Source organism: Oncorhynchus keta, chromosome 30, assembly GCF_023373465.1.
Source record: "Oncorhynchus keta strain PuntledgeMale-10-30-2019 chromosome 30, Oket_V2, whole genome shotgun sequence".
Classification (NCBI taxonomy): domain Eukaryota; kingdom Metazoa; phylum Chordata; class Actinopteri; order Salmoniformes; family Salmonidae; genus Oncorhynchus; species Oncorhynchus keta.
The window spans coordinates 29,811,902-29,834,879 of NC_068450.1; the positions used below are offsets into that span (position 1 = coordinate 29,811,902).

Below are 22,978 nucleotides of genomic sequence, written 5' to 3' on the forward strand. Positions count from 1 at the left end.
AGTGAAGGGAAATCTTAACGCTACAGCATACAATGACATTCTAGAAAAATCTGTGCTTCCTACTTTATGGCAACAGTTTAGGGAAGGCCCTTTCTTGTTTTAGCATGACAATGCCACCGTGCACAAAGCGGGGTCCATAGAGAAATGCTTTGTTGAGATCGGTGTGGAAGAAAGTGACTGGCCTGCACAGAGCCCTGACCTCAACTCCAATCGAACACCTTTGGGATTAATTTGAACACCGAATTCGAGCCAGGCCTTATCACCCAACATCAGTGCCCGACCTCACTAATGCTCTTGTGGCTGTATGGAAGTAAGTCCCTGCCGCAATGTTCTAACATCTAGTGGAAAGGCTGCCATAACATCCTCTCTTCTTTCATGACATGTTCAACTTTTGGTCATGTAGTGTATCTCGAGCAAAGACAGATTTTGATGGGCATTTTATTATTAGGTCAATTAGATTGTCGGGGCGCAGAAATTGTAGGCTAAGAGTTAAACATATGAGAGATTTTGATTTAGTGAAGATATTGCCAACGTCTTATGACAATCAAACTGTCAAATGTCCTGCTTCCATAACTCTCCCCTTGTGGTCAGGCTGAGGGCCACCAGAGGGAGCTGCTGCTCCTGGGTAGAGAGACAGGTCCTGGTAATACAGAGGCCTGTCACTGTGGCCCTGTAGGCCGAGGGACCTGGAGACCCAGCAGCACGGGAGGAGGAGAGTCTGCAGGTAGGGCTGGCTGGCGGCCATACAGGATGCAGTCGGCCTGTCCTCAGAACCAACAGCTACGGGCAGACAACAAACGGCACCGCAAAGGTGACTTACTCCCCTGTATGACACCTGTATAACATACGGTGCCTTCAGAAAGTATTCACATTCCACATGTTGTTGTGTTACAGCCTGAAATGAAAATGGATTCAATTTAGATTGTTGTGTCACTGGCCTACACACAATACCCCATAATGTCAGCGTGGAATTATGTTTAGACATTTTTACTAATTGATCAAAAATGAAAAGCTGAAATGTCTTGAGTCCATAAGTATTCAACCCCTTTGTTATGACAAGCCTAAAATAAGTTAATGAGTAAACATTTGCTTAACAAGTCACATGATAAGTTGCATGGACTCAACTGAGTGCAATAATAGTCTTTAACATATATTTTTTTATGACTACCTCATCTCTGTACCACACACATTAAATGCATTATCTGTAAGGTCCTTCAGATGAGCAGTGAATTTCAAACACAGAGTCAACCACAAAGACCAGGGAGGTTTTCCAATATCTCGCAAAGAACCGCACCTATTGGTAGATGGGTAAAAATTAAGAAAGCAGACATTGAATATCCCTTTGAGCATGGTGAAGTTATTAATTAACCTTTGGATGATTTGTCAATCCACCCAGTCACTACAAAGATACAGGCGTCCTTGCTACCTCAGTTACCGGAGAGGAAGGAAACGCTCAGGGTGACTTTAAAACAGGTACAGAGCTGAATGGCTGTGATTGGAGAAAACTGAGGATGGATCAACAACATTGTACTTCACAATGTTAAGCTAAATGACAGAGTGAAAAGGAAACCTGTACAGACTAAAAAATATTCCAAAAAATGCATCCTGTTTGCAAAAAGGCAAGTAAAACTGCTAGAAATGGTGCAAAGAACTGAACCTTTATGTCCTGAATACAAAGTTGTTTGGGGCAAATACCACACATCACCAACACAACATATTCTAAAGATGTTTGCCAAAACATATTTGTCATCGGCAAGAACTAAGGAGTTTTTTTTAGGATAGAAAGAAACCGAATGGAGTTATGCACAGGAAAATCAGAGGAGAACTTGGTTCAGTCTGCTTTCCAACAGACACTGGAGACAAATTCACCTTTCAACAGGAAAATAACCTGATAAAATAATTCCACTCTGAAACCTTAACTGTATGAAATTGATCATAATCTGATGTGTGTAGTTTTAGTCGGAATTAGGTTAAACAATGTATCTGTATAGTGGAAAAACAAGACTGACTGAGCAAGGCGTAGCTTAGGATTTGAACTTGTGTGTGTGTGTGTGTGTGTGTGTGTGCCTAGTAAAATATCAAAGAACAATTCTGGCTAGGCCTCTGAGAGACTTGGGAGAGGACAGGGAGTACTTCTCAAGGTCTCAGGTCAGCTAGGCCTCAGAGACTTGGGAGAGGACAGGGAGTACTTCTCAAGATCTCAGGTCAGCTAGGCCTCTGAGAGACTTGGGAGAGGACAAGGGAGTACTTCTCAAGGTCTCAGGTCAGCTAGGCCTCAGAGACTTGGGAGAGGACAGGGAGTACTTCTCAAGGTCTCAGGTCAGCTAGGCCTCAGAGACTTGGGAGAGGACAGAGAGTACTTCAAGGTCTCAGGTCAGCTAGGCCTCAGAGACTTGGGAGAGGACAGGGAGTGGGAGCTAGGCCTCAGAGACTTGGGAGAGGACAGGAGTACTTCTCAAGATCTCAGGTCAGCTAGGCCTCAGAGACTTGGGAGAGGACAGGGAGTACCTCAGGTCTCAGAGCTTGGGACTTGGGAGAGGACAGGGAGTACTTCTCAAGGTCTCAGGTCAGCTAGGCCTCAGAGACTTGGGAGAGGACAGGGAGTACTTCTCAAGGTCTCAGGTCAGCTAGTCTCAGGTCAGCTCAGGTCAGCTAGGCCTCTGAGAAACTTATATTATAGGGAGTACTTCAAGGTCTCAGGTCAGCTAATCCTCAGAGACTTGGGAGGAATGGAACTGTCGGTCTCAGGTTAGTGATACACAGTGGTGAGAACTCTGGAGAAGGATAAAACTCACCTACTGTTCGTGTGTATGTATGCTAGCCTCTGTAGGGATACCTAATCTGTTTGTGTGGATACACAGTGGTGAGAACTCTGCGGATAAAACAGCTATAAATACCTGTTTGTGTGTTTTTGTAAAATTGATGTTTTTGTATTCTTGACTTTAGAATGTTCTCTGAATAAACTGTACTATCTTTTTGCATAAACTGAGTCTTTGACTAATTATTATTAAACTCGTGGTCTTACAGATCTCGGGGATTGGTCAGAGTTATTGATTATCATTGGAATTAAATTCTCTTGACATAACCTAAAACAGAAATATGTTGCTTACCAAGACAACATTGAATGTTCCCGAGTGGTCTAGTTACAGTTTTGACTTAAAAATCTATTGCAAACTTGATCATTGCTGGACAGCCATACTAAACCAACTTGACAGAGCTTGCAAAATAGACTGTTTGAGGATGGGCATTGGCTAATTGAGTGACTGTCAGTGACTGACATTACAAGAGAAAAACAGCTGATGCACACAGCGAAATGTCTAAATTGCACCTTGTGAAATCTACTATTCAAACTCAACAGTAAGTTTAGACACCAACTGGGGGAATTCATCCGAGGGCCTAGAAAAGGCCCCATCCCTGTCCTAGATCCTAATTTAAAATGTATTTTAAATCACTGAAATAATGATGCATTTCATTGCATACATTAAGTATTAACTAAACCTGGTTCATCCAAAAATCTGTATCTGCAAATGTTCTCCCTCTTTCCTCCTAGCATTGGCTGAGCTAAAGGACATCCTGTGTGCGGGATGACCTCATGGGATAAGGTATCCAAGCAACAGTGGCAAAAAGGGAAAATATTTGTGAATTTATGGTATTTTATTTTGAATAGAAAACACTAAAGAAATAAAATATTTAATAAACACTTTCTGCACCATATTGTATCTTTGACATTTTACTTGGCAGAGGAAATGATAAATGCTAGGTAAATACCCATACTGACAATCATAGCACCACTCAAGTGTTGTGTAATGTAGAAATAATGTAGACGTATTACCCAAACCCAACTATTTAGATGAGTCCACCAATGATATATTGAAGAAAAGACAAGTATGAATATGGCAGAATTAGATTAAACTGGAAAACAAAAGCTCGTTGAAAAATAGGCAGTGTGCATTATGGGTAGCAAATGAACCAGTGACAATGTGATGGAAGGGTCTGCGAGACTCACCTAAAGTACAGCTTCTATTGCATAATTTTAATCTTCAAATAACAAACAAACTATTTGGGACATTAAATGAAAAATACTGAGTCACTAAAGTAAAATTATATATATATATATAAATAAATGCATCGTAAAAAAACATTCCAACCTGAATGTCAATGCATCATCTGGTAAATAATGCTGCCAGAGATTGTGGTGGAGCAGTGGAATGAGAGTTCAGCAGAGGTCCACTGTCCATAACACAGGTATGTTCAGGCAGAGTCCTGCTACCTGTAGTACAGATCGGCTTCCAGGCTGATCATAGACATGGGTAACAGAAAGAAGGGGGTGAACTGTAGGCCCAGTAGAACCCAGGATAGGAGGGTGTTAACGAGCATAGACCAGATGATGACAAATAGCCTGGGGATGCCACTACCATCGTTCAGCAGTACTGACATCAGCAACCCGTTAGCTGCCTGCCCTGCCACAATGGCCCACACCACCCCTGAGTAATCCTCCAGGAAACTCTGTTCTCCCCCCATGCTGGAGAGGTGGGAAACCCAGTTGATGGCCACTCCAAACACATGCAGGTACAGGGGTAGTCACTGGCTCTTCAGCAACCGCTCTGTGTAGACAGCTACTAATATAATAATAATAGCCCTGAGATGAAATAGTAGACCAGCACAAGGCCTCAGGCTGTGATGTGAAGGCTGGGACTCACCTGGTCCTCAGCCTAGGGACAGGGAGATGTGCAGGGCAGACAGGTACCCAGGAGCAGAGTGGCCAGGAAGACTCCCCTTCATCCACCACCTGCTGCAACAGGAACCCAGACCCCATGTTCTGGATCACACTCATCCTCAGTACGGCATGTCACTAACACTCCTGAATAACTAGTATATGTCTGAATATACAAATATCCTGACCTTAAGTCTTAACATCTAAATTAGCAACAAATCCCATAATTTTGGCCAAATCTATTCAAGGTATGTTTGTATTTTAAGATGGTAAAAAAGTTATTTCTGCTCAGAAAACAAAAAAAGAACACTGTCTTGTTGTTCACATCATTGATTCAAAATCAATTAGGCCTAGATGGCTGCACCAGGCAATGTTACTAAGGCAAGCAGTCAAACACCCCTGCAATGTAAGCTTACACTCAAGGCACATAACCTTATCCCCTTTTACACACTTTATAATCTGATCAGCAGAGAATAAAATAGATTTTCCCAGGGCACTGACAGATTTACCGTTTAACATTTGCACAAAACCCAAAGCAAACTCACTCTTTCACACCAAAATCCAGTTAAAACCAAATATTTTTTACAGTATACAAAGGAGAGGTTTGAGCCTCTGACAAAGAGACATGGTGATTGTGCCACACACCTCAGGCAGTTAGAAGATGAAGCCTAGGCCTGGTTCTGCCCATTACTTGGGTCCTTTTCTAAACAAACTCATATAGTCTTTCAGGGTGCTTTCGATGTTGGGAACCTGATAGTTCTGTGCAGCGTAGATGCCTGTGAATGTTCCCAGTAGCACTCCTATGAGAGCTGAGGAGCGGAGCTTGGCCACCATATAGCCAGCCAGGAAGCCCTTCAGGAAGGGAGATGCCAGCACAGAGCCCCCCTTAGGAAGAACAGGAAACCACAGTCAGGACAAAGGATGCACACAAAATACAAAAATATGCCTTGACATTACAACTCTTAAATGATAAATAATTCATAGTTGATCCTTTATGATTTTTCAGGACTGAGTATGTCTGCTGTTCTGTTTCATAAGGTGACATTTCACCTACTTTTTAACTTTGGATAATAACAACATACCTGCGGGATTCCTTCTGCAAATTCACTCTCCACACGTTTCTGGATGTCTTCCAGCTGATTCTTGAGCTGGTTGAGATCCTTCATCTGTTTGAAAGGATCCTGGAACACAATCAAATAAGTTCTACATTCAATTAATACAATGAGCATAGGTAACACTGACGGAGGCTTTGGCACCACACTGCCTTTTACACCAGCATCAACAAAACACCAAATTATGAAATTTTTCGTGGAAGAATTGTGTCGCATTGCTCCAGTTAAAGACACTTGTGCATATGCCAAGGCGCAGTCAAGCTGTTCTGGCGACTCAAGGTGGCTCAACGCCCTATTAAACAACGCCCTATTAAAGACACTTTATGTTTGTGTACCTGTATTCTATTTATTTTACTACACACCCGAATACCAACAAACCGGCCTGTCCAGTTTTGAGTTAAAGCATGTTGCTGTAGGAAGAGCTCGATCATGCTGTTCTAATATATATATATATACATAGAAAATAATACGATTGAAGCAAAAATCACTTCTCACCTTGTTATCCGCCATTTTTGCTCGATTGGATGTTCTGTGATCTACTCGTATGCCTGGAGTGGAAAGCAACATCAGAGCAATTTATCTTGCCTGGAACATTATTTGTTTTTGCGTAAAGTTGTACTGATTGCAAGTCAGTTGAGCTATTTTACCTCTTGCTCATCAAGGTGGATATGGACAGGGTACACTGATCCTCGATCTGTGCTTTATGGAAACGTCTACCTCTTCCAGTTCACGCATTGCTTTCACGTGTCTAAAACGTATTTTCTGATTGGCCTCTTTTTGTTCATTCCTTCACTGGATTGGTTGACAACCATAACAACACAGCGCCATGTTTGCTGCAAGACTAGGACAAATCGAGTGCTTTGAGGCCCTTAGATTAAAAACGAAATAGCCCAGTTTAAGGCAAAATATAGAGAAATATACTTATTCTAGGCAATGTCAGCGATGCAGTTCCGTTTCAGCGTCGCTTGAAGCCATCTCAGATCTAGTTTGAGAGTTCTTCGGGGCAACAGAGGTAAGGGTTCAACAAGGAGGCTTCTCATTGGATAATACGCCGAGTCTACAGTCAGTATTAGGATACACGAATTATCAGAGAATGTCATGGGAGGGAGAATAATTAGAAAGTTGTATCCGCTGTGTTGTTGTTTTCCGTACTTTATTTGCAACTTTTGTATGTTTGCATTTAACTCTACTTCACGGTCGTTTCCCTGGAATGTCCAAAGTCACATTTTTCCCCACGTGCACTGCAGTGGCGGTCGGTGCCTTAAATTGAGGGAGGACAATTCTTATTTTTTTTTAGAGCATTGCTTTATTTATATTACAGCATATTGGATGACTGTAAATCAGATTCCATTCACCCAGTTCAATGTGACATCGGTTTAGGCTACTACATGATACAAACATTTTCCGTATAACCATCATGACGTTGCTACAACCAAGCCTATCAATGGAAGTTCACAACATAAGTGCACACAGGTCGAGAGAAATGTACTAATTGAGGGTGTAATTCACAGGAGGCTGGTGGAACCTTAATTTGGGAGGACAGGCACATAGTAATGGCTGGAATTTAATTAAATGGTTCCATGTGTTTAATACCATTCCATTTACTCCATTCGAGACATTATGAGCTGACCTGCCCTCAGGAGCCTCCTGTGGTGTAATCAGTAGTCCAACAGTTGTAAACAAGAGTTTCTACTGGACAAATTCAGGTATGTTTAGTTCCGTTTGCTTCTGTTTTCAACCGTATCGGCAGAATGAAGACCCCATGAGCACACGTAAACACTGTTCACTTTCATAGCAGCCATGTTGTATTCATTCTCGCATCTACGCACCGTCCTCATGTTTTCCCTTCTCTTGTGGACCTCTATGCACAACACATCATCTGTATGTGACCAGGCGAAAAAACCTTTCCTAACCAAACCATATCATAATGGCTACACAGTCTACATCGTTGTCACCATATTAAAGTAATATCATAATCAACATAGCTAATAGAACTAAAGTGTTAGTAAACCCGCAACAATCATGCAGTAACGTTTGTGTACAGTCAGTAAGAAGTTTAGCAGTTACACCGGCCGGCCCCGATGGCAATAAATTAGTCAAACCAAAAGCTTACCTTGACTTGGAAGAGTTCCCGTTTTGTGTTGGATAACCATAGCCAGCTAGCTGACATAGGATTGAGCCAGTGTTTGAGTAGGCTAAACTAGCTAGCTGCATTCGCTAGCTAAGAAAGTGAAAAGAATTATGAAATATCTCTCTCTCTCTTGCTTCTCCTTCATTTTTGAAGAAATTGGTTCAAAGCTGTTCAACTATTGTCTTTCTCTCTCTTTGAGTGAACTACTCACCACATTTTATGCACTGCAGTGCTAGCTAGCTGTAGCTTATGCTTTCAGTTCTAGATTCCTTCTCTGATCCTTTGATTGGGTGGACAATGTGTCAGTTCATGCTGCAAGAGCTCTGATAGGTTGGAAGATGTCCTACAGAAGTTGTTATAAGTACTGTGTAACTTTATAGAAGGTGGTGAGAACCATGACCCTCCTAGGTTTTGTATTGTCAAGGAGGATGGAAGCTATCTGTCCTCCAGTTACACCATGGTGCTACTCTACAGAGTACTGTTGAGGCTACTGTAGACCTTCATTGCGAAACAGTGTGTTTTAATCAATTATTTGGTGACGTGAATATATTTAGTATAGTTTTATTTAAAAAGGATACCTTTTTTAAATGTTTTACTATTTTAATGAAATTCACTGAGGAGGATGTTCCTCCCCTTCCTCGTCTGAGGAGCCTCCACTGGTGCACTCTCAGGCAGGTAGTCTGCTGTTGTCTTCTGTCAGCTCTTGTTTCAATGTTGCCAATGGTTGCGATTGAGTTTGCACAACTGCTAGGGCCTTTTATCTCGTGTTTTGAAGGCCATACATTTATCTACATTGCCATAACATAATTGTGATGTTTTATTTATTTATTTATTTATCCTTTATTCAACTAGGCAAGTCAGTTAAGAACAAATTCCTATTTACAATGACGGCCTAGGAACAGTGGGTTAACTGTCTTGTTCAGGGGCAGAACGACAGATTTTTTTTGTCAGCTCGGGGATTCGATCTAGCAACCTTTACGGTTACTGGCCCAACGCTCTAACCACTAGGCCACCTGCTTAATGGTAACCTACATGTTATACTTTCCTTATCATGATGGTGCTCGATGTATTAATAAACGATGTACATAGCTCCTGTAGCCCTAATACCTATCCCCTTGTCATTATTTGTTCTTTTACATGGACAGAAAATAAATGAATCAATGTCACTGAACCTCCCCAGGCTCTCCTCGGTTCCCTTTAGCCATGGAGACCATGGAGGTGTATGAGGAGACTGATCGGAGGATGACGGAGGAGGTGGAGAGCTGCTACACCCTGATGGAGGTCACCTCTCCCAAGAAGAGGAAGAAGAACAAGGCTCAGCAGGGGGAGATCATGGAGAAACCCAAGAAACCCAGGTAGTCTACCTACTGCTCCCAGAAAATCAAACACCAACGCCTCCTATCAATGCAGATGGGTCGTATTTAATATCCACCCCGAAAACACTTTTCCACTGGCGACAATGCTCAAGGTCCTTGAATATCTTTGGAATCAGTGATGACATAAAACTGAGGGACACACATTGTACTAGTAAAAAATAGCCTTCTTTGTTTTTATTGATCTATACAATATATTAAATATGTTTTTTTCACTGTCTAGCATTCAAAATAATAGATGCACTACGTGGCCAAAAGTATCTTAAGTGGAAGCCTGCTCGTCAAACATCTCATTCAAAAATCATGGGCATTAATATGGAGTTGGTCCCTCCCTTTGCTGCTATAACAGCCTCCACTCTTCTGGGAAAACTTTGCACTAGATGTTGGAACATTGCTGCAGGGATTTGCTTTCATTCAACAGAATCATCTAGAATGTCATTGTATGCTGTAGCGTTAAGATTTCCCTTCACTGGAACTAAGGGGCCTAGCCCGAACAATGAAGAACAGCCCCAGACCATTCCTTTTCCTCTACCAAACTCTACAGTTGGCACTATGCATTGGGGCAGGTAGCGTTCTCCTGACATCCGCCAAAACTATGCACTCAGCGGTCCCATTCTGTGAGCTTGTGAGGCCTCACACTTTGCGGCTGAGCCGTTGTTGCTCCTAGGTGTTTCCACTTTACAATACCAGCACTTACAGTTGACCGGAGCAGCTCTAGCAGGGCCCGAAATTTGACCAACTGACTAGTTGGAAGGGTGGCATCCTATGACGGTGCCACGTTGAAAGCCACTGAGCTCTTCAGTACGGGGCATTCTACTTCCAATGTTTGTCTATGGAGATTGCATGGACGTGTGCTGAATTTATACACATGTCAGCAATGGGTGTGGCTGAAATAGCCAAATCCACTCATTTGAAGGGATTCCACATAGTTTTGGCCATGTAGTGTATCTCTAAATCCCCAAGACATGTTACTACACCTCTACACCAATGGGACAAGCCAATTTGCCCCCAGTATTTTCTACAATGCATACAAAGAGATGTGTTGCAGTATAAAGGACTTACATATGTTTTCTTATTAAATAACAGTTAAGTTAAACAGGACATGTATTATTTGTCATGTGTTTGTCATTGTAAAGGGTTTTAACGTGGTGCCAAAGTTGAGTGAAGGCATTTACCACCGCAATTCAAGAATTACCCAGATGACATACTATTTTCACCCTGACTTGAGTGCACTTCATTTGGATTTCCTGGATAGGCGGAGAAAGCTAAACCAAGTGACCCAATCTTTGTGTTGAGTTGACTGCTGTATGAGTCAAGATGACATATATTCATCCCGTTTTGATCTCTCAACTCCAGATCAGCCTACCTGCTGTACTACTTTGATGTGCACCAGACCATGCAGCAGGAGTTCCCCAGCCTGCCCCAGTCTGAGATCAACAAGAGGATCAGTGTGAGCTGGAAGAGGCTCAACGTGGCAGACAAGGGCTACTACCTGGAGAAGGCCAAGCTGGAGAAGGAAGGGACAGACACTGTACGGTTACCTCATATTTCCACCAGTGTGTCTGTTATCTAAGATCATGTGGTCAGGAGAAACTCCTGGCCCTAGTCATAATGATTACACTATTCCATCTCTCTGTATCCTCCGTAGTCATCTATGGGCCCTTCCCAGGAGCTCCCAGGCTTCCGTAGGATCCTCCCCAGGGCAAACTACGTCCTCCTGCCCAAAGGGGCCATGTCAGACGACAGGACAGGCTCCCAGCTGGAAGTGTGTATGGAGGGGCTGGACTCTCCCGTGGGGGAAGGGGTGATGCCCTCCCTGTCCCTTGGTTCCCCCCAGTACCCTCCCTTGGTGCTGGGCTGCGAGGTGGAGCTGTCGCAGCAGTGCATCGCCATCGAGGGCCTGACAGACGAAAAGGCTGTGACCCTGACACACTCCGGGGCCCTGCAGGGGGTCCTCTCCTCATCGTATCACTCCTCTTCCTCAGTCTCTGCCACCCACGAATCCCACAATGCACCTCACCTGGCATCAGCCGGTCTGCTGCTCAAGGAGGAGGAGCCCAGGGTGGGGGGCTATAGTGTCATTGGAATGGCGACTGACGGGAGACGTGTGGGCGGGACGTCGGTGCAGCACGTGAAAACAGAGCTGGTCACCATCATACCCAATCAGGTTAGTTAGCAACGACACAGGGAGTTGGCTTACCTTACTGCTGATCATTCAACAGTCTAGGGTTACTATTCATTTAGTCAAACTAGTCTGTTTGTTCAATGCAGTAATGGTAGATAAAACGCTTGTTTCCCCAGGATCTGATGGAGCACAGGACGTTGCCAGGAGCCAGCTCTGTAGCCTCTGTTGTCATGGTACCTGTAGGAGCTAGGGTGATACGGGACACTAATCCCTCATACAAACTGGTAAAACTACTCAGACTGATTTTCTTCCACTTTATCAATTCACCGTTATCCAATTTTCTTTGATTAGATCATCAAGCAATATATTACAATAGTGTATATACTCACATGTCATTTGACCAGTCAGACATTCTCTGTCACTAGCAGATTCTTACTAAAGCATCTTTGTCCCTAGTCGAATAAATACACCAGAAGAGGCCGGGGCAGCTGTCAGACAGTGGGCTGCTCCTTTGTCTACGTGACCCGTCACAAACCACCCTTCTGCCCTGATTGTGGCAACCACCTGGGGGGCAAGTGGGTGCCTGCTGTAAGTCTACACATTCCCTGGCTTAAACATCTCTTCCATCATAATATGAATGTTGAAGTAAAGATGACATTTTATTGGTTGGAAAATAATGAGTCGTACACTTAACAGTTCCGAGGTATGACAAACTTTCCACGTTTTACGTCTCAGGCGGTGAAGACTCCAGGTGCTGCTGCTTCTTTCAAGACTTATGCCCAGAAACCACCCAAAAACCCTGGGTACCCCCCTAAGACTGGTGTGCCTCCCTCTGATGATCAGAACAGTAAGGTGTCTGGATGGAGGAAGGGAGGGAGAGGACCGCGGGAGCCCAGAGGACAAGTGCAGCAGCGTGCAGTTACACCAGGACCACCACTAGAGGGAGGCAGAGCCAACAGCCAAGGAGTCATACAGCCTGCTCCAGCGGTGTCAGGGACACAGACAACTACTATGATGTGAGCATCTAGTTCTTTAAGTTAGCCCTTCTTTTATGGTCTATAATTTAATGGTCACATTAAGAAACCATTTTTCAAACAAGCCCTGTGAGAGTATTTCTCTTAGTGTGCTTCATGTTTTGATTGGTTAAAGAGAACGTTTTGTTTTTTAAGTTTCATTTGTTCTGTCTTTGAGCAGAGCTTTGGTTGGAACACCTGTGACTGGTGCCAGGGTCAAAGTACAGGAAAGGAGCAGTGTGGTTGGTCAAAAGCGACCTGTGAGAGCCATCCTCCCAGCCCCATTCAACACAGGTGGGCACTGCTGTGGACGGATATAAAAACCTTATTTCAGGTCAGTCTGTTAAGACGAATGCTGTCTGGGGTGTAAACGCACATTTGTCTGTCTGAAACTAGGCCGGGCCTTAGTCCAGTGGATTACTGTCCCTCCTCATAAAGGCAAAGTTGGGGAGACCAACTGCAGCAAATCAACCACAGGTATGATATACACTCATGTACCTATATAATATGTTCTAATGATAAAATGGTTACCCAAGCCAAGCTAAAGGTACTCGTTTTCAAAGTGGTTACTTTGATCTAAGGGAAGTGACACTAGTTCTTTCTGAGGTAACCAAACGTGTTTGATGTGGTGATTGTGTTTGGACCACAGAGCTCAGTGAGATGATCGCAGGTTTGAAGCCTAACACTCTGAAACAGCTCGGCCAGATCGTGACAACACCACCTCTGGAACAGGTACACACAAACTCACAGTGACACGCACACACACACACACTGCTGAACCATGCGGATTAAGTGTTTGTCTCCAGGTTTCTCAGTGTTGTTTTGTCCTATAGACTCTCCCTACCCCTGTGGACAGAAGCCAGTATATTGTAACTGATAAAGTAGGGAAGATCCTCTCAGTGGTTCCTCTCAAACAGAACTCTACCTCCACACTGGTTAGTGGCACCTTTTTAACTACATTTTGGGGAGCATACGCCATCCACACACATCCTCTAGCAGGCTCAGTGTAGTCTGTATAACTGTATGTCCTCTGTTTGACGTGTGTGTGTGTCAGGACCTGGGTCTGTCTACGGCGCGTGGCAGGGGTCGCTGTAAGAACCCGTCATGTGGCTATGTTTATAAGAACAGACACAAGCCTGCAGAGTGCCCCTGCTGTGGCTTGGAGCTGTCCAGGAAGAACGCCAAGGGCTCCAAGGCACAGGTCAGTCTGGAGAGAATCCCACTATGAGTGTGTCTGAAATGGCACCCTATCGGGCTCTGGTCAAAAAATAGTGCACTTTATAGGGAATTGGGTGCCATTTAGGATGTGGTCTATGTTTTGGTGTTGTTGTATTTCTCTCTCTGTCTGTCTGAATTCTTCCTCATCTCTCTGTTCTCATCCTCCAACCCTCCTCTCTCTCACTCACTCAGGGTGGTTCAGTAGCTCTGTTAGACCCGTACCGGACCCTGTCCCCAGCCCAGAGGGAGCTTCAGCGCCAGTCCACCCTGCAGCTGCTGCGCCAGGCCCTGCAGATCTCTGAGAGTGAGGCTGAGCTCCATGACACCCTGGCCCTCATCCAGGAACTCAACTCTACCCAGGTGGTCCTCACCACGACCACCACCCAGGCCGGGGACCAGGTGTTAGGGGAAGGGGAGGGCCTGGGGGAGGTGCAGGTCCAGTCAGGCTGGCCGCGGTTCTATGAGTCTGCAGCCACACACTGTGCTCTGTGTCACTACCCGCTATTCAAGGGAGGACAGAGGTGAGAAGAAGATTTGTTTGTGTAGTTTTGGGTTTATTATGGTTCAGTGGTTGGATGTTTCTGCTGCTCAGGGGTTGGATGTTTCTGCTGCTCAGGGGTTGGATGTTTCTGCTGCTCAGTGGTTGGATGTTTCTGGTGCTCAGGGGTTGGATGTTTCTGGTGCTCAGGGGATGTTTCTGGTGCTCATGTTTTCTGGTGCTCAGGGGTTGGATGTTTCTGGTGCTCAGGGGTTGGATGTTTCTGGTGCTCAGTGGTTGGATGTTTCTGGAGGGGTTGGATGTTTCTGGTGCTCAGGGGTTGGATGTTTCTGGTGCTCAGGGGTTGGATGTTTCTGCTGCTCAGGGGTTGGATGTTTCTGGTGCTCAGGGGTTGGATGTTTCTGCTGCTCAGTGGTTGGATGTTTCTGGTGCTCAGGGGTTGGATGTTTCTGGTGCTCAGGGGTTGGATGTTTCTGGTGCTCAGGGGTTGGATGTTTCTGGTGCTCAGGGGTTGGATGTTTCTGGTGCTCAGGGGTTGGATGTTTCTGCTGCTCAGGGGTTGGATGTTTCTGGTGCTCAGGGATTGGTTGGTGCTCAGGGTTGGATGTTTCTGGTGCTCAGGGTTGCTGGTGCTCAGGGGTTGGATGTTTCTGGTGCTCAGGGGTTTTCTGGTGCTCAGGGGTTGGATGTTTCTGGTGCTCAGGGGTTGGATGTTTCTGGTGCTCAGTGGTTGGGATGTTTCTGCTGCTCAGTGGTTGGATGTTTCTGCTGCTCAGTGGTTGGATGTTTCTGCTGCTCAGGGTTGGATGTTTCTGCTGCTCAGTGGTTGGATGTTTCTGGTTGGATGTTTCTGCTGCTCAGTGGTTGGATGTTTCTGCTGCTCAGGGGTGGATTTTCTGCTGCTCAGTGGTTGGATGTTTCTGCTGCTCAGCTGGTGCTCAGGGATGTTTCTGCTGCTCAGTGGTTGGATGTTTCTGCTGCTCAGTGGTTGGATGTTTCTGCTGCTCAGGGGTTGGATGTTTCTGGTGCTCAGGGGTTGGATGTTTCTGGTGCTCAGGGGTTGGATGTTTCTGGTGCTCAGGGGTTGGATGTTTCTGGTGCTCAGGGTTGGATGTTTCTGGTGCTCAGGGGTTGGATGTTTCTGGTGCTCAGTGGTTGGATGTTTCTGGTGCTCAGGGGTTGGATGTTTCTGCTGCTCAGTGGTTGGATGTTTCTGCTGCTCAGTGGTTGGATGTTTCTGCTGCTCAGGGGTTGGATGTTTCTGGTGCTCAGGGATTGGATGTTTCTGGTGCTCAGGGGTTGGACGTTTCTGCTGCTCAGGGGTTGGACGTTTCTGGACATTTTTCATATTCCATAGTGTGGTTTCAGGAAAGGTCTCTCTATCATGTCTCTCTGGTGTTTTGTACCATAGTTCTTTAGCAGGGCAGGAGGACTGCTGGCTGTTGACTGACTCTCTGATCCAGACCGCCTCTATCCAGCTGAAGGTGTGTCTCAACCCCCAGTGTCTGGCCCTGCACAGCTTCACCGACCTCCATCCAGGTCTGTTCAATGTTGGCAACAGGTTGCTGGTGAGTCTGGACCTGTTCTTTAAGATCCGGAGTCAGGTCAGACTGGGCCGGCATCCTAACCAGATAGTCAGGACCATCCTGGACCACATCCACAACCACGCTGGTAAGACTTTCTTGGAGCAACATACGGTTCAGAGGGTTTTCAACAGAGTTCTGTTCATGTCTCTAATATCTCTGTTTTCTTTCTCCCCCCACCATATCAATCAGTCCACACTCTGAGTCCTGAGGAGTTGGCCCATGTCCAGGAGCTGCTGGTTAGTGGCTACTGGGCCTTTGAGTGTCTGACCGTGAGGGACTACAACGACATGATCTGTGGTGTGTGTGGCATCGCCCCCAAGATGGAGATCGCCCAGCGGTACACACACAACGTGCTGGAGCTTAGGAATGTGGAGGTGAGAGAGACTGAGGAGACGGGAGGTCAGAGAGAGACTGAGGAGACGGGAGGTCAGGGGGAGACTGAGGAGACGGGAGCTCAGGGGGAGACTGAGGAGACGGGAGGTCAGGGGGAGACTGAGGAGACGGGAGGTCAGGGGGAGACTGAGGAGACGGGAGGTCAGGGGGAGACTGAGGAGACGGGAGGTCAGGGGGAGACTGAGGAGACGGGAGGTCAGGGGGAGACTGAGGAGACGGGAGGTCAGGGGGAGACTGAGGAGACGGGAGGTCAGGGGGAGACTGAGGAGACGGGAGGTCAGGGGGAGACTGAGGAGACGGGAGGTCAGGGGGAGACTGAGGAGACGGGAGGTCAGGGGGAGACTGAGGAGACGGGAGGTCAGGGAGAGACTGAGGAGACGGGAGGTCAGGGGGGAGACTGAGGAGACGGGAGGTCAGGGGAGACGGGAGGTCAGGGGAGACGGGAGGTCAGGGGGAGACTGATCAGGAGGAGACGGGAGGTCAGGGGGAGACTGAGGAGACGGGAGGTCAGGGAGAGACTGAGGAGACGGGAGGTCAGGGAGAGACTGATAAGAGCCACAGATCCAAACGGTCAAAATAGAGAATTAAAGATGATTTTCTTTACTTAATTTGTTTTAGCCTGCCTGATTCCAGGACAGTCAAGCTGTCTGGTGTGCATAGTGTTGTAGTCATGTTGATACCTGTGTCTCGCTCTCCCTCCTGTAGTTTACGTGGCCAGACTTCGGGGCTCCAGACAAGGTGCATGTGGATGACTTCTGGCTGACCATGGAGAGTGAGGCCATCGAGCAGGCAGCGTTCCCCTGCAGCGTCCCCATCACCCGGGTCGACGCCTCCATCATCGCCCCCTTCATCCCACCACTAATGAGGAGCTCCACTGTCATCAACACAGAGAAGGACAAGGCCCTGCTCCTCACACAGCACACAGGTAGGAAGTCACTCTCTCAGGGATGGGGACTAAGCCAATCACTGGAAGGATAAACATAATTCTCAAGTCTTTCAGAGATTTCATTGATCATTACTTGTTCATGCCCTGTTTATCAATAATAAATAAACATGTAAGTGTGTAAAATTCTATTGTGTGTGTGTTTTCCAGGTGACCCATCAGTTCTGGTGCGTCTGATCCACGAGGGCCAACTCAGACCAGACCGAATGGATGAGCACAGTGCAGAGGAGCTCAAAGCCATACTGGAATGCTGTGGCGAGATCACTGCACCAGAGAGCAACAAGGTATAGATCAACGCTGTCTGTCTGTGATATCTCTATGTATGTATATTTCTGGTTTGATTGTATGTGTTTAGGAGATTGACACATGTCTCTTCTCTCTCTCTGTCAGGATGAGTTGCTGGTCTCTCTGATCTCCCTGTGTACGTGTGTTCAGAACGGCCTCTCCACGGCCCCCCAGCCCCCTCCACACCTCACAGCAGGCAAGCTGTCCAAGATCTGCCCCCATCAGGTAACCGCACACATCTCACCCATCAATGTCAAGCAATCAGTCGTCCACCAGAATCCATTCAACTATTACTCTGTCAATCAAGCATTTAGTCTGTCAGTCTATGAAAAATGATAGGTTAGCCAATCAGGCCTCACACAATAACAAAATCTATTGACCAATAAAAACATAATGAGAACCAGACAGATGATAGAAGACTACTCCTCCAGGTGGTGTGTGGTTCCAAGTACCTGGTGAAGGGTGAGACGGCACGCGACCACGTGGACCTGCTGGTGTCCTCCCGGTATTGGCCTCCTGTCTACGTTACTGACTCTGCCCGCCAGGTGGCGCTGTGTACAGACGTGCAGTACCCTGAGCTGGCCTCCACCATGTGGGGCAGGAACCAGGGCTGCTTCTCTGATCCCATGGACAAACCAGAGGTAGGCCCTCACACTGGGCATGGAAAGGACTTAGTTATTGACGTCTGATTATTGTACTAGGAGGTCAAATCAGGATGGTGTCGGAAGGTTTTTTAACCTGTAATATGCTGATTTGACAATACAATTTGAAGAATGAATTGGTCTCTATTTACATAATAGATAAACTAGGTACTGTGGATGTTATTATTGTTTATCTCACCTTTCTCTCTCCATCAGTTTGTGTCGTGTGCTGAGCTACAGGACCAGCCTTACTGTGCTGACCTGTCCTCCGTGGTGGAGAACCCCCAGGTCCACCCTGTCACCAAGTCCTCTTCCCGCTGGATAGTGCATCCTGCTGGGCCTACAGATGGCCAGGAGCCCCCCTGTCTGGACCACCACTCAATGGGGCTCTGCAATGAGCTGGAACCTTACTGCAGCCTGGTACAAGACCTGGAGAGAGACAACGAGAAAGAAGAGGACGAAGGGAAGGAGGAGAGGAAGGATGGGTTCAAGGTTGAAGCCGAGGTAACAGAAGGGTCAGACATCACTGAGGAGGAATGTTCTGAGGGTTTGGTGACATCATTGCGGCGGCGACCTTTGGCCTTTGACAACACGGCCTACTACTACCTGTACAACCGTCTGCAGGACTTCCTGTCCAGCCGGGAGGTGGTGGACCAGCAGATCAGCACAGTGCTGAAGGCCTGCCAGCCTGGGGAGGTGGTGATCAGGGATGCCCTCTACAGGCTGGGGGTGGCACAGATCAACACAGAGGAAGGGGAGGAGGTGGAAGGAGACGGGGGGGTGGAGGGAGACACTGGGTATGAGGAGGTAGTGGTTCTCTGAGAGTGACAGACTGTGGCTTTTTGGAGACTTATTTTGTGCTGTGACCCAACAAGTAAACAAACCAATATAACTTTCTGACATTGGGGGATAATGTTTAATATTATGGACATATGGCCCACATTATTATGAGGTAGTCCTTTTTTTAGAAAGAACACAATATATATTATATAATATATATATATATATATATATATGGAGATATCTGGTTCAGAAAGCTAGCGTGTAGTGGAGAGGCTGGTAGTCATTGAATGTACTGTGCTAAAATATGCTTGAGTGTTTCCAAAGAACAGAGGTGTTGCTGCTAACCAGACAGATAGTCTGTAACTTATCAGTCCAGCAGACACTTTGTTGCTGGTTTGAAATGAAAGAATGGCACTTCGTTTTCTTTGTGAGAGAAGCAGAACCAGTGAAGAGTGTAAAAACGTGAATGTTACTAACTGCTCTCTGCTTTACTTTGACTGAAGGAAAGTTCACATAGTTTTAGAATAGATAACAACGTTTAAAAACATTGCTTATGTTGACTAACATCATTGTTGGAGTGCATAATGTTCTTTCTAGAAGTATAATAATAATTATTATTATTTAATAACTGTATTTAATGAGTCCTCGTGCTTTCTCATCCTTAGTAAGACCTTTCACACTGTTCTATGCTATCTTCTTGTACCTCAGTTGTCACTCGTTGCCCTTTGGGCTGAAATGTATTCAAGGTAAACAACCTTTCACATCTGCCTCATGGGCTGATGGAATCTGTAGTTTTTGTGGCCTTTGATTGTGTTTTTGACCACAGGAGACTCTTGCCTGAGCTCCTATTGGAGGGGTGGCTCTGAATGTCAGGACTGTTCTATCATCTACTCTCAGCTGCTTGAATGGAATCTAAAGAAGACAATGATTGACTTGATGATGTAACTGTGATGGACATAGTTATTACAATTTGCGGATGGAACTTGATACCCACTCAAGGGGGTAAGAAAATATATGGTGAATGTCGCCATTTCTGAATAATTTTGCTTAAGGAATTATAAATAAAGCAAATAAAGTATTTCCTAATGTTGAATCAAGTTTCTGTGGGATTGTTACTTCCTATTTAGGTGGTCTGGTATTGCTCAACCTCCCATGAGAACAGGGAATGAAACTTCAGAAGATTGCAGAGAAGGCATTTTCATTTGAAACGGGAACTGAGGTAAAAAGATTTTTGTTCACTGTCATATGACGTACTATGGAGTCAGCTGAAATGTTGTTGAAACAAGTCCACCGGGAAATATAATGTTGTATATCCAAGGGAAGCAAGGCATCTTTATTTCAGTTTCTTTTTTTTTGCATATTGTCTGAATATAATTACACTCCTTCCTTCCAAGACAGTACAGCGATTTGGTTAGCAAACAACTAAAAGGATTTAATGACAAAGAATCTGTTTTTGGCTTTCAAGCAGTAAAGTGAAAATTAAACATTTATTCATTTACATTACACCATACATACACTACCTAGACATCTCTTACTTTTCTCTCATTTCCTCTGCAACAGTATTCAGAATAGCTGCTAACAATCCAAGTAACTGTTACCTGACTTATAGCTGACATATAGACATTAACTAACTTCTAGCTTTTATCTGACATCGTGGTAATTACAGTAGGCAGTATTAGCTGAATGCTACATTCAAAACAACGAAGCAGTATTTTTGTGCCATAATTCACACGTTTTATCATATTGATGATGAACATCAAAATATTGAGCGGTATAGATATCACAGGGGGTCTGTGGCACCTTAATTGGTAAGGACAGGCTTGTGGTAATGGCTGGAGCAGAATAAGTGGAATGGTATCAAATAAATCAATCACATTTTATTTATGAAGCCCTTCTTAAATCAGCCGAAGTCACAAAGTGCTGTACAGAAACCCAGCCTAAAACCCCAAACAGCAAGCAATGCAGATGTAGAAGCACGGTGGCTAGGAAAAACTCCCTAGAAAGGCAGGAACCTGGGAAGAAACCTAGGGAGGAACCAGGCTCTGAGCCAGTCCTCTTCTGGCTGTGCCTGGTGGCGATTATAACAGTACATGGCCATCAAACACGTGTTTGTATTGTCCATACTTGGATCCACATTTTTATCTTCCTTTCATCCTGATCGTTCCCTGCCATAGCATATAATGTTACATAATGTCTCTCTCTCTATCCCAACTCTCCCCGAGACACCCACAGAGAGTGGGGTCACAGCCTTGATCAGCCATTATTAATGACGTCCCTGAAGCAATTGGGGTACAGCAACCGATTTTTCACCTTGAGGGATTTGAACCAGTGACCTTTCAATTACTGGCCCAACATATATAGGCAAACATTCAAAAATCTGCAATGTTTGCTACTGTCTTGTTGCTGCCTCTGAAAACTGCATATAGCATGTTAAAAAAAAGCTTGTTCAACAATGTGGAAGTGAACCCGCTGACAAACGTGAATTAAAACACCACAGCAGGATTCTTTTCTACAACTAAGAAATCAACAATCTCACCATAGTGGCAACAAAACAACATGTACGAACAGAGGACAGAGCTAGAAGGCTGTGGACAGAACAGTCTGTTCAATCTCACCATAGTGCCAACAGCACAGTATGTACGAACAGAGGAAATAACTAGAAGCCTGTGGACAGAACACTATGTCCATCGTTGGTGCATAGACTTAAAAGAGAAAATCTCAAACCATAGAAGAAGAAAAAGTCATTAATGAACATACAATAAGGCATTCCATATATTAAGTACATAACTAAGGCACTATCTGTGATTAGATCAATTATCTCCTGCGTAAGACATGGTATCTCAAGTCACAGTATATAGCAAGTCACATTACTTTTTCAGCTGCCTGTCTATCTACAAGCCAAAAGAGAACTTAAAAATTGCTTTTCAGGCATTCATTGCTTTACGAAAATATCCCAATTCCATTTCTATGAATATACGCTCCTAGAATGATTCTACAGTGAGCAGAAGATAGAATGAATGAAGAATTTCAGATCAGAATGTGGATAGTTCGATGATGCCAGGGAGTTTTTAGCAGAACTGATAGTTATTGGTCTTCATCAGAGGTTGCTCCTCTTCTTCATGCTCACAGGACTGGTCACAGGAGCCATCACAAAACTTTGTCTTGTCGTCATCATCACATGGCTCCAACTCCTCAATCACCATGTCCTGTTGCTGGATGTTCTGGTACTGCTGGGAGAGGAGAACACCTAGAAGTTAGGGTACTGCCATCTTCAGATAATGCTTTAGTATGGTCAATCCAGTTTGATAATGGAAGATGTTTTATGTTCTCCTTAGTGTCAATACTGTTTTATTCTGATGAGAGATATCTACCATGTTAAACATCCATCTCCCTCTCTGTTATACCTGGTCTAGATGTTCGGGCTGCTCCCCAAGGACTCTCTCAATCAGCTGGCTGATTTTACTGAAGGTGGGTCGCTCTGTTGGCTCCAGATTCCAGCACATTTTCATGATCGTATACCTGGTGGGGCATCAAGATCATATTGTTATTGGTCACAATACAGTATTAAAAATACTATATTTTACTACATCATGCAAGGCCCTCAAGAATCAGGGAGAAGATTGTCTCAATATGGAGCTCTATGGTCTTTCAAACCACTCCATGTCCATATCAAAATGTAAAGTGTTGGTTTCATGAGCTGAAATAAAAGATCCCAGAAATGTTCCATACCCACAAAAAGCTTATTTGTCAAAAATGTTGTGCACACATTGGTTAAAAACCCTGTTAGTGAGCATGTCTCCTTTGCCAAGAGGATCCATCCACCTGACAGGTTTGGTATATGAAGAAGCTGATTAAACAGCATGATCATTACACAGGTGCACCTTGTCCTGGGGACAGTAAAAGGCCAGTAAAATGTGCTGTTTTGTCACACAACACAATGCCACAGAGCGTGCAATTGGCATGCTGACTGCAGGAATGCCCACCAGAGCTGTTGTCAGAGAATTTTATGATCATTTTTCAACCATAAGCGGCCTTCAACGTCGTTTTAGAGAATTTTGCATTATGTCCAACCGGCCTCACAACTACAGACCACGAGTAACCACGCCAGCTCAGGACCTCTACATCCGGCTTGTTTACCTGCGGGATTGTCTGAAACCAGCCA

General features: G+C 45.1%; 3 protein-coding genes across 9 annotated transcripts in view; 1 reads left to right on the forward strand and 2 right to left on the reverse strand.

Annotated features, from left to right (window-relative positions):
- Nucleotides 1-4,938: 4,938 nt before the first annotated feature.
- Nucleotides 4,939-6,609, reverse strand: LOC118363377 (SLC35A4 upstream open reading frame protein-like). 3 transcript variants are annotated; one of them, XM_035744172.2, is made up of 4 exons: nt 6,474-6,609; nt 6,322-6,374; nt 5,797-5,895; nt 4,939-5,599 (listed from the first exon to the last, which is right to left on the reverse strand). In XM_035744172.2, exons 2-4 carry the CDS (start codon nt 6,334-6,336, stop codon nt 5,402-5,404), a joined length of 312 nt encoding a protein of 103 aa, XP_035600065.1. In that variant the 5' UTR covers nt 6,337-6,374; nt 6,474-6,609; the 3' UTR covers nt 4,939-5,401. The 3 variants fall into 3 exon arrangements, with proteins under 3 accessions (XP_035600065.1, XP_035600064.1, XP_035600066.1); XM_035744171.2 differs by having other exon boundaries at nt 6,322-6,537; XM_035744173.2 differs by having other exon boundaries at nt 5,797-5,917; nt 6,322-6,478.
- A 47-nt stretch (nt 6,610-6,656) lies between these two features.
- LOC118363955 (HMG domain-containing protein 3-like) lies at nt 6,657-19,909 on the forward strand. Of its 2 annotated transcripts, none has more exons than XM_052488171.1 (20): nt 6,657-6,838; nt 9,138-9,312; nt 10,687-10,861; nt 10,979-11,497; nt 11,632-11,739; nt 11,912-12,043; nt 12,191-12,471; nt 12,650-12,762; nt 12,865-12,945; nt 13,118-13,200; nt 13,302-13,403; nt 13,523-13,669; nt 13,879-14,207; nt 15,597-15,856; nt 15,961-16,145; nt 16,870-17,089; nt 17,258-17,391; nt 17,498-17,617; nt 17,824-18,033; nt 18,250-19,909. In XM_052488171.1, the coding sequence occupies exons 2-20, from the start codon at nt 9,161-9,163 to the stop codon at nt 18,853-18,855; spliced, it is 3,957 nt and encodes a 1,318-aa protein (XP_052344131.1). In that variant the 5' UTR covers nt 6,657-6,838; nt 9,138-9,160; the 3' UTR covers nt 18,856-19,909. The 2 variants fall into 2 exon arrangements, with proteins under 2 accessions (XP_052344131.1, XP_052344130.1); XM_052488170.1 differs by lacking the exon at nt 6,657-6,838 and adding an exon at nt 6,859-7,532 and having other exon boundaries at nt 18,250-19,449.
- Nucleotides 19,910-20,119: 210 nt separating this feature from the next.
- The window catches only part of LOC118363376 (macrophage colony-stimulating factor 1 receptor 1-like), a 31,710-nt gene continuing 28,851 nt past the window's right edge, over nt 20,120-22,978 (reverse strand). For 3 of the 4 annotated variants that reach the window (XM_035744164.2, XM_035744167.2, XM_035744166.2), the window contains exons 21-22: nt 22,221-22,335; nt 20,120-22,046 (exon numbers count right to left, since the gene is read on the reverse strand). In XM_035744164.2, coding sequence (XP_035600057.1) covers nt 21,885-22,046; nt 22,221-22,335 — 277 coding nt within the window. In that variant the 3' untranslated portion in view covers nt 20,120-21,884. The remainder of the gene's footprint in view (nt 22,047-22,220; nt 22,336-22,978) is intronic. The other variant, XM_035744165.2, reaches the window with a different exon arrangement.

What these genes read in the sequence shown, in the direction of transcription:
- LOC118363377 (XM_035744171.2), bottom strand. Translation starts at nt 6,393, where the DNA reads ATGTTGCTTTCCACTCCAGGCATACGAGTAGATCACAGAACATCCAAT. An exon ending in CAAAAATGGCGGATAACAAG is followed by an intron (nt 5,896 to 6,321) that starts GTGAGAAGTGAT and finishes ATTGTGTTCCAG; the next exon opens with GATCCTTTCAAACAGATGAA. An exon ending in TTGCAGAAGGAATCCCGCAG is followed by an intron (nt 5,600 to 5,796) that starts GTATGTTGTTAT and finishes GTTCTTCCTAAG; the next exon opens with GGGGGCTCTGTGCTGGCATC.
- LOC118363955 (XM_052488171.1), top strand. Translation starts at nt 9,161, where the DNA reads ATGGAGACCATGGAGGTGTATGAGGAGACTGATCGGAGGATGACGGAG. An exon ending in GAGAAACCCAAGAAACCCAG is followed by an intron (nt 9,313 to 10,686) that starts GTAGTCTACCTA and finishes TCTCAACTCCAG; the next exon opens with ATCAGCCTACCTGCTGTACT. An exon ending in ATCCCATGGACAAACCAGAG is followed by an intron (nt 18,034 to 18,249) that starts GTAGGCCCTCAC and finishes TCTCTCCATCAG; the next exon opens with TTTGTGTCGTGTGCTGAGCT.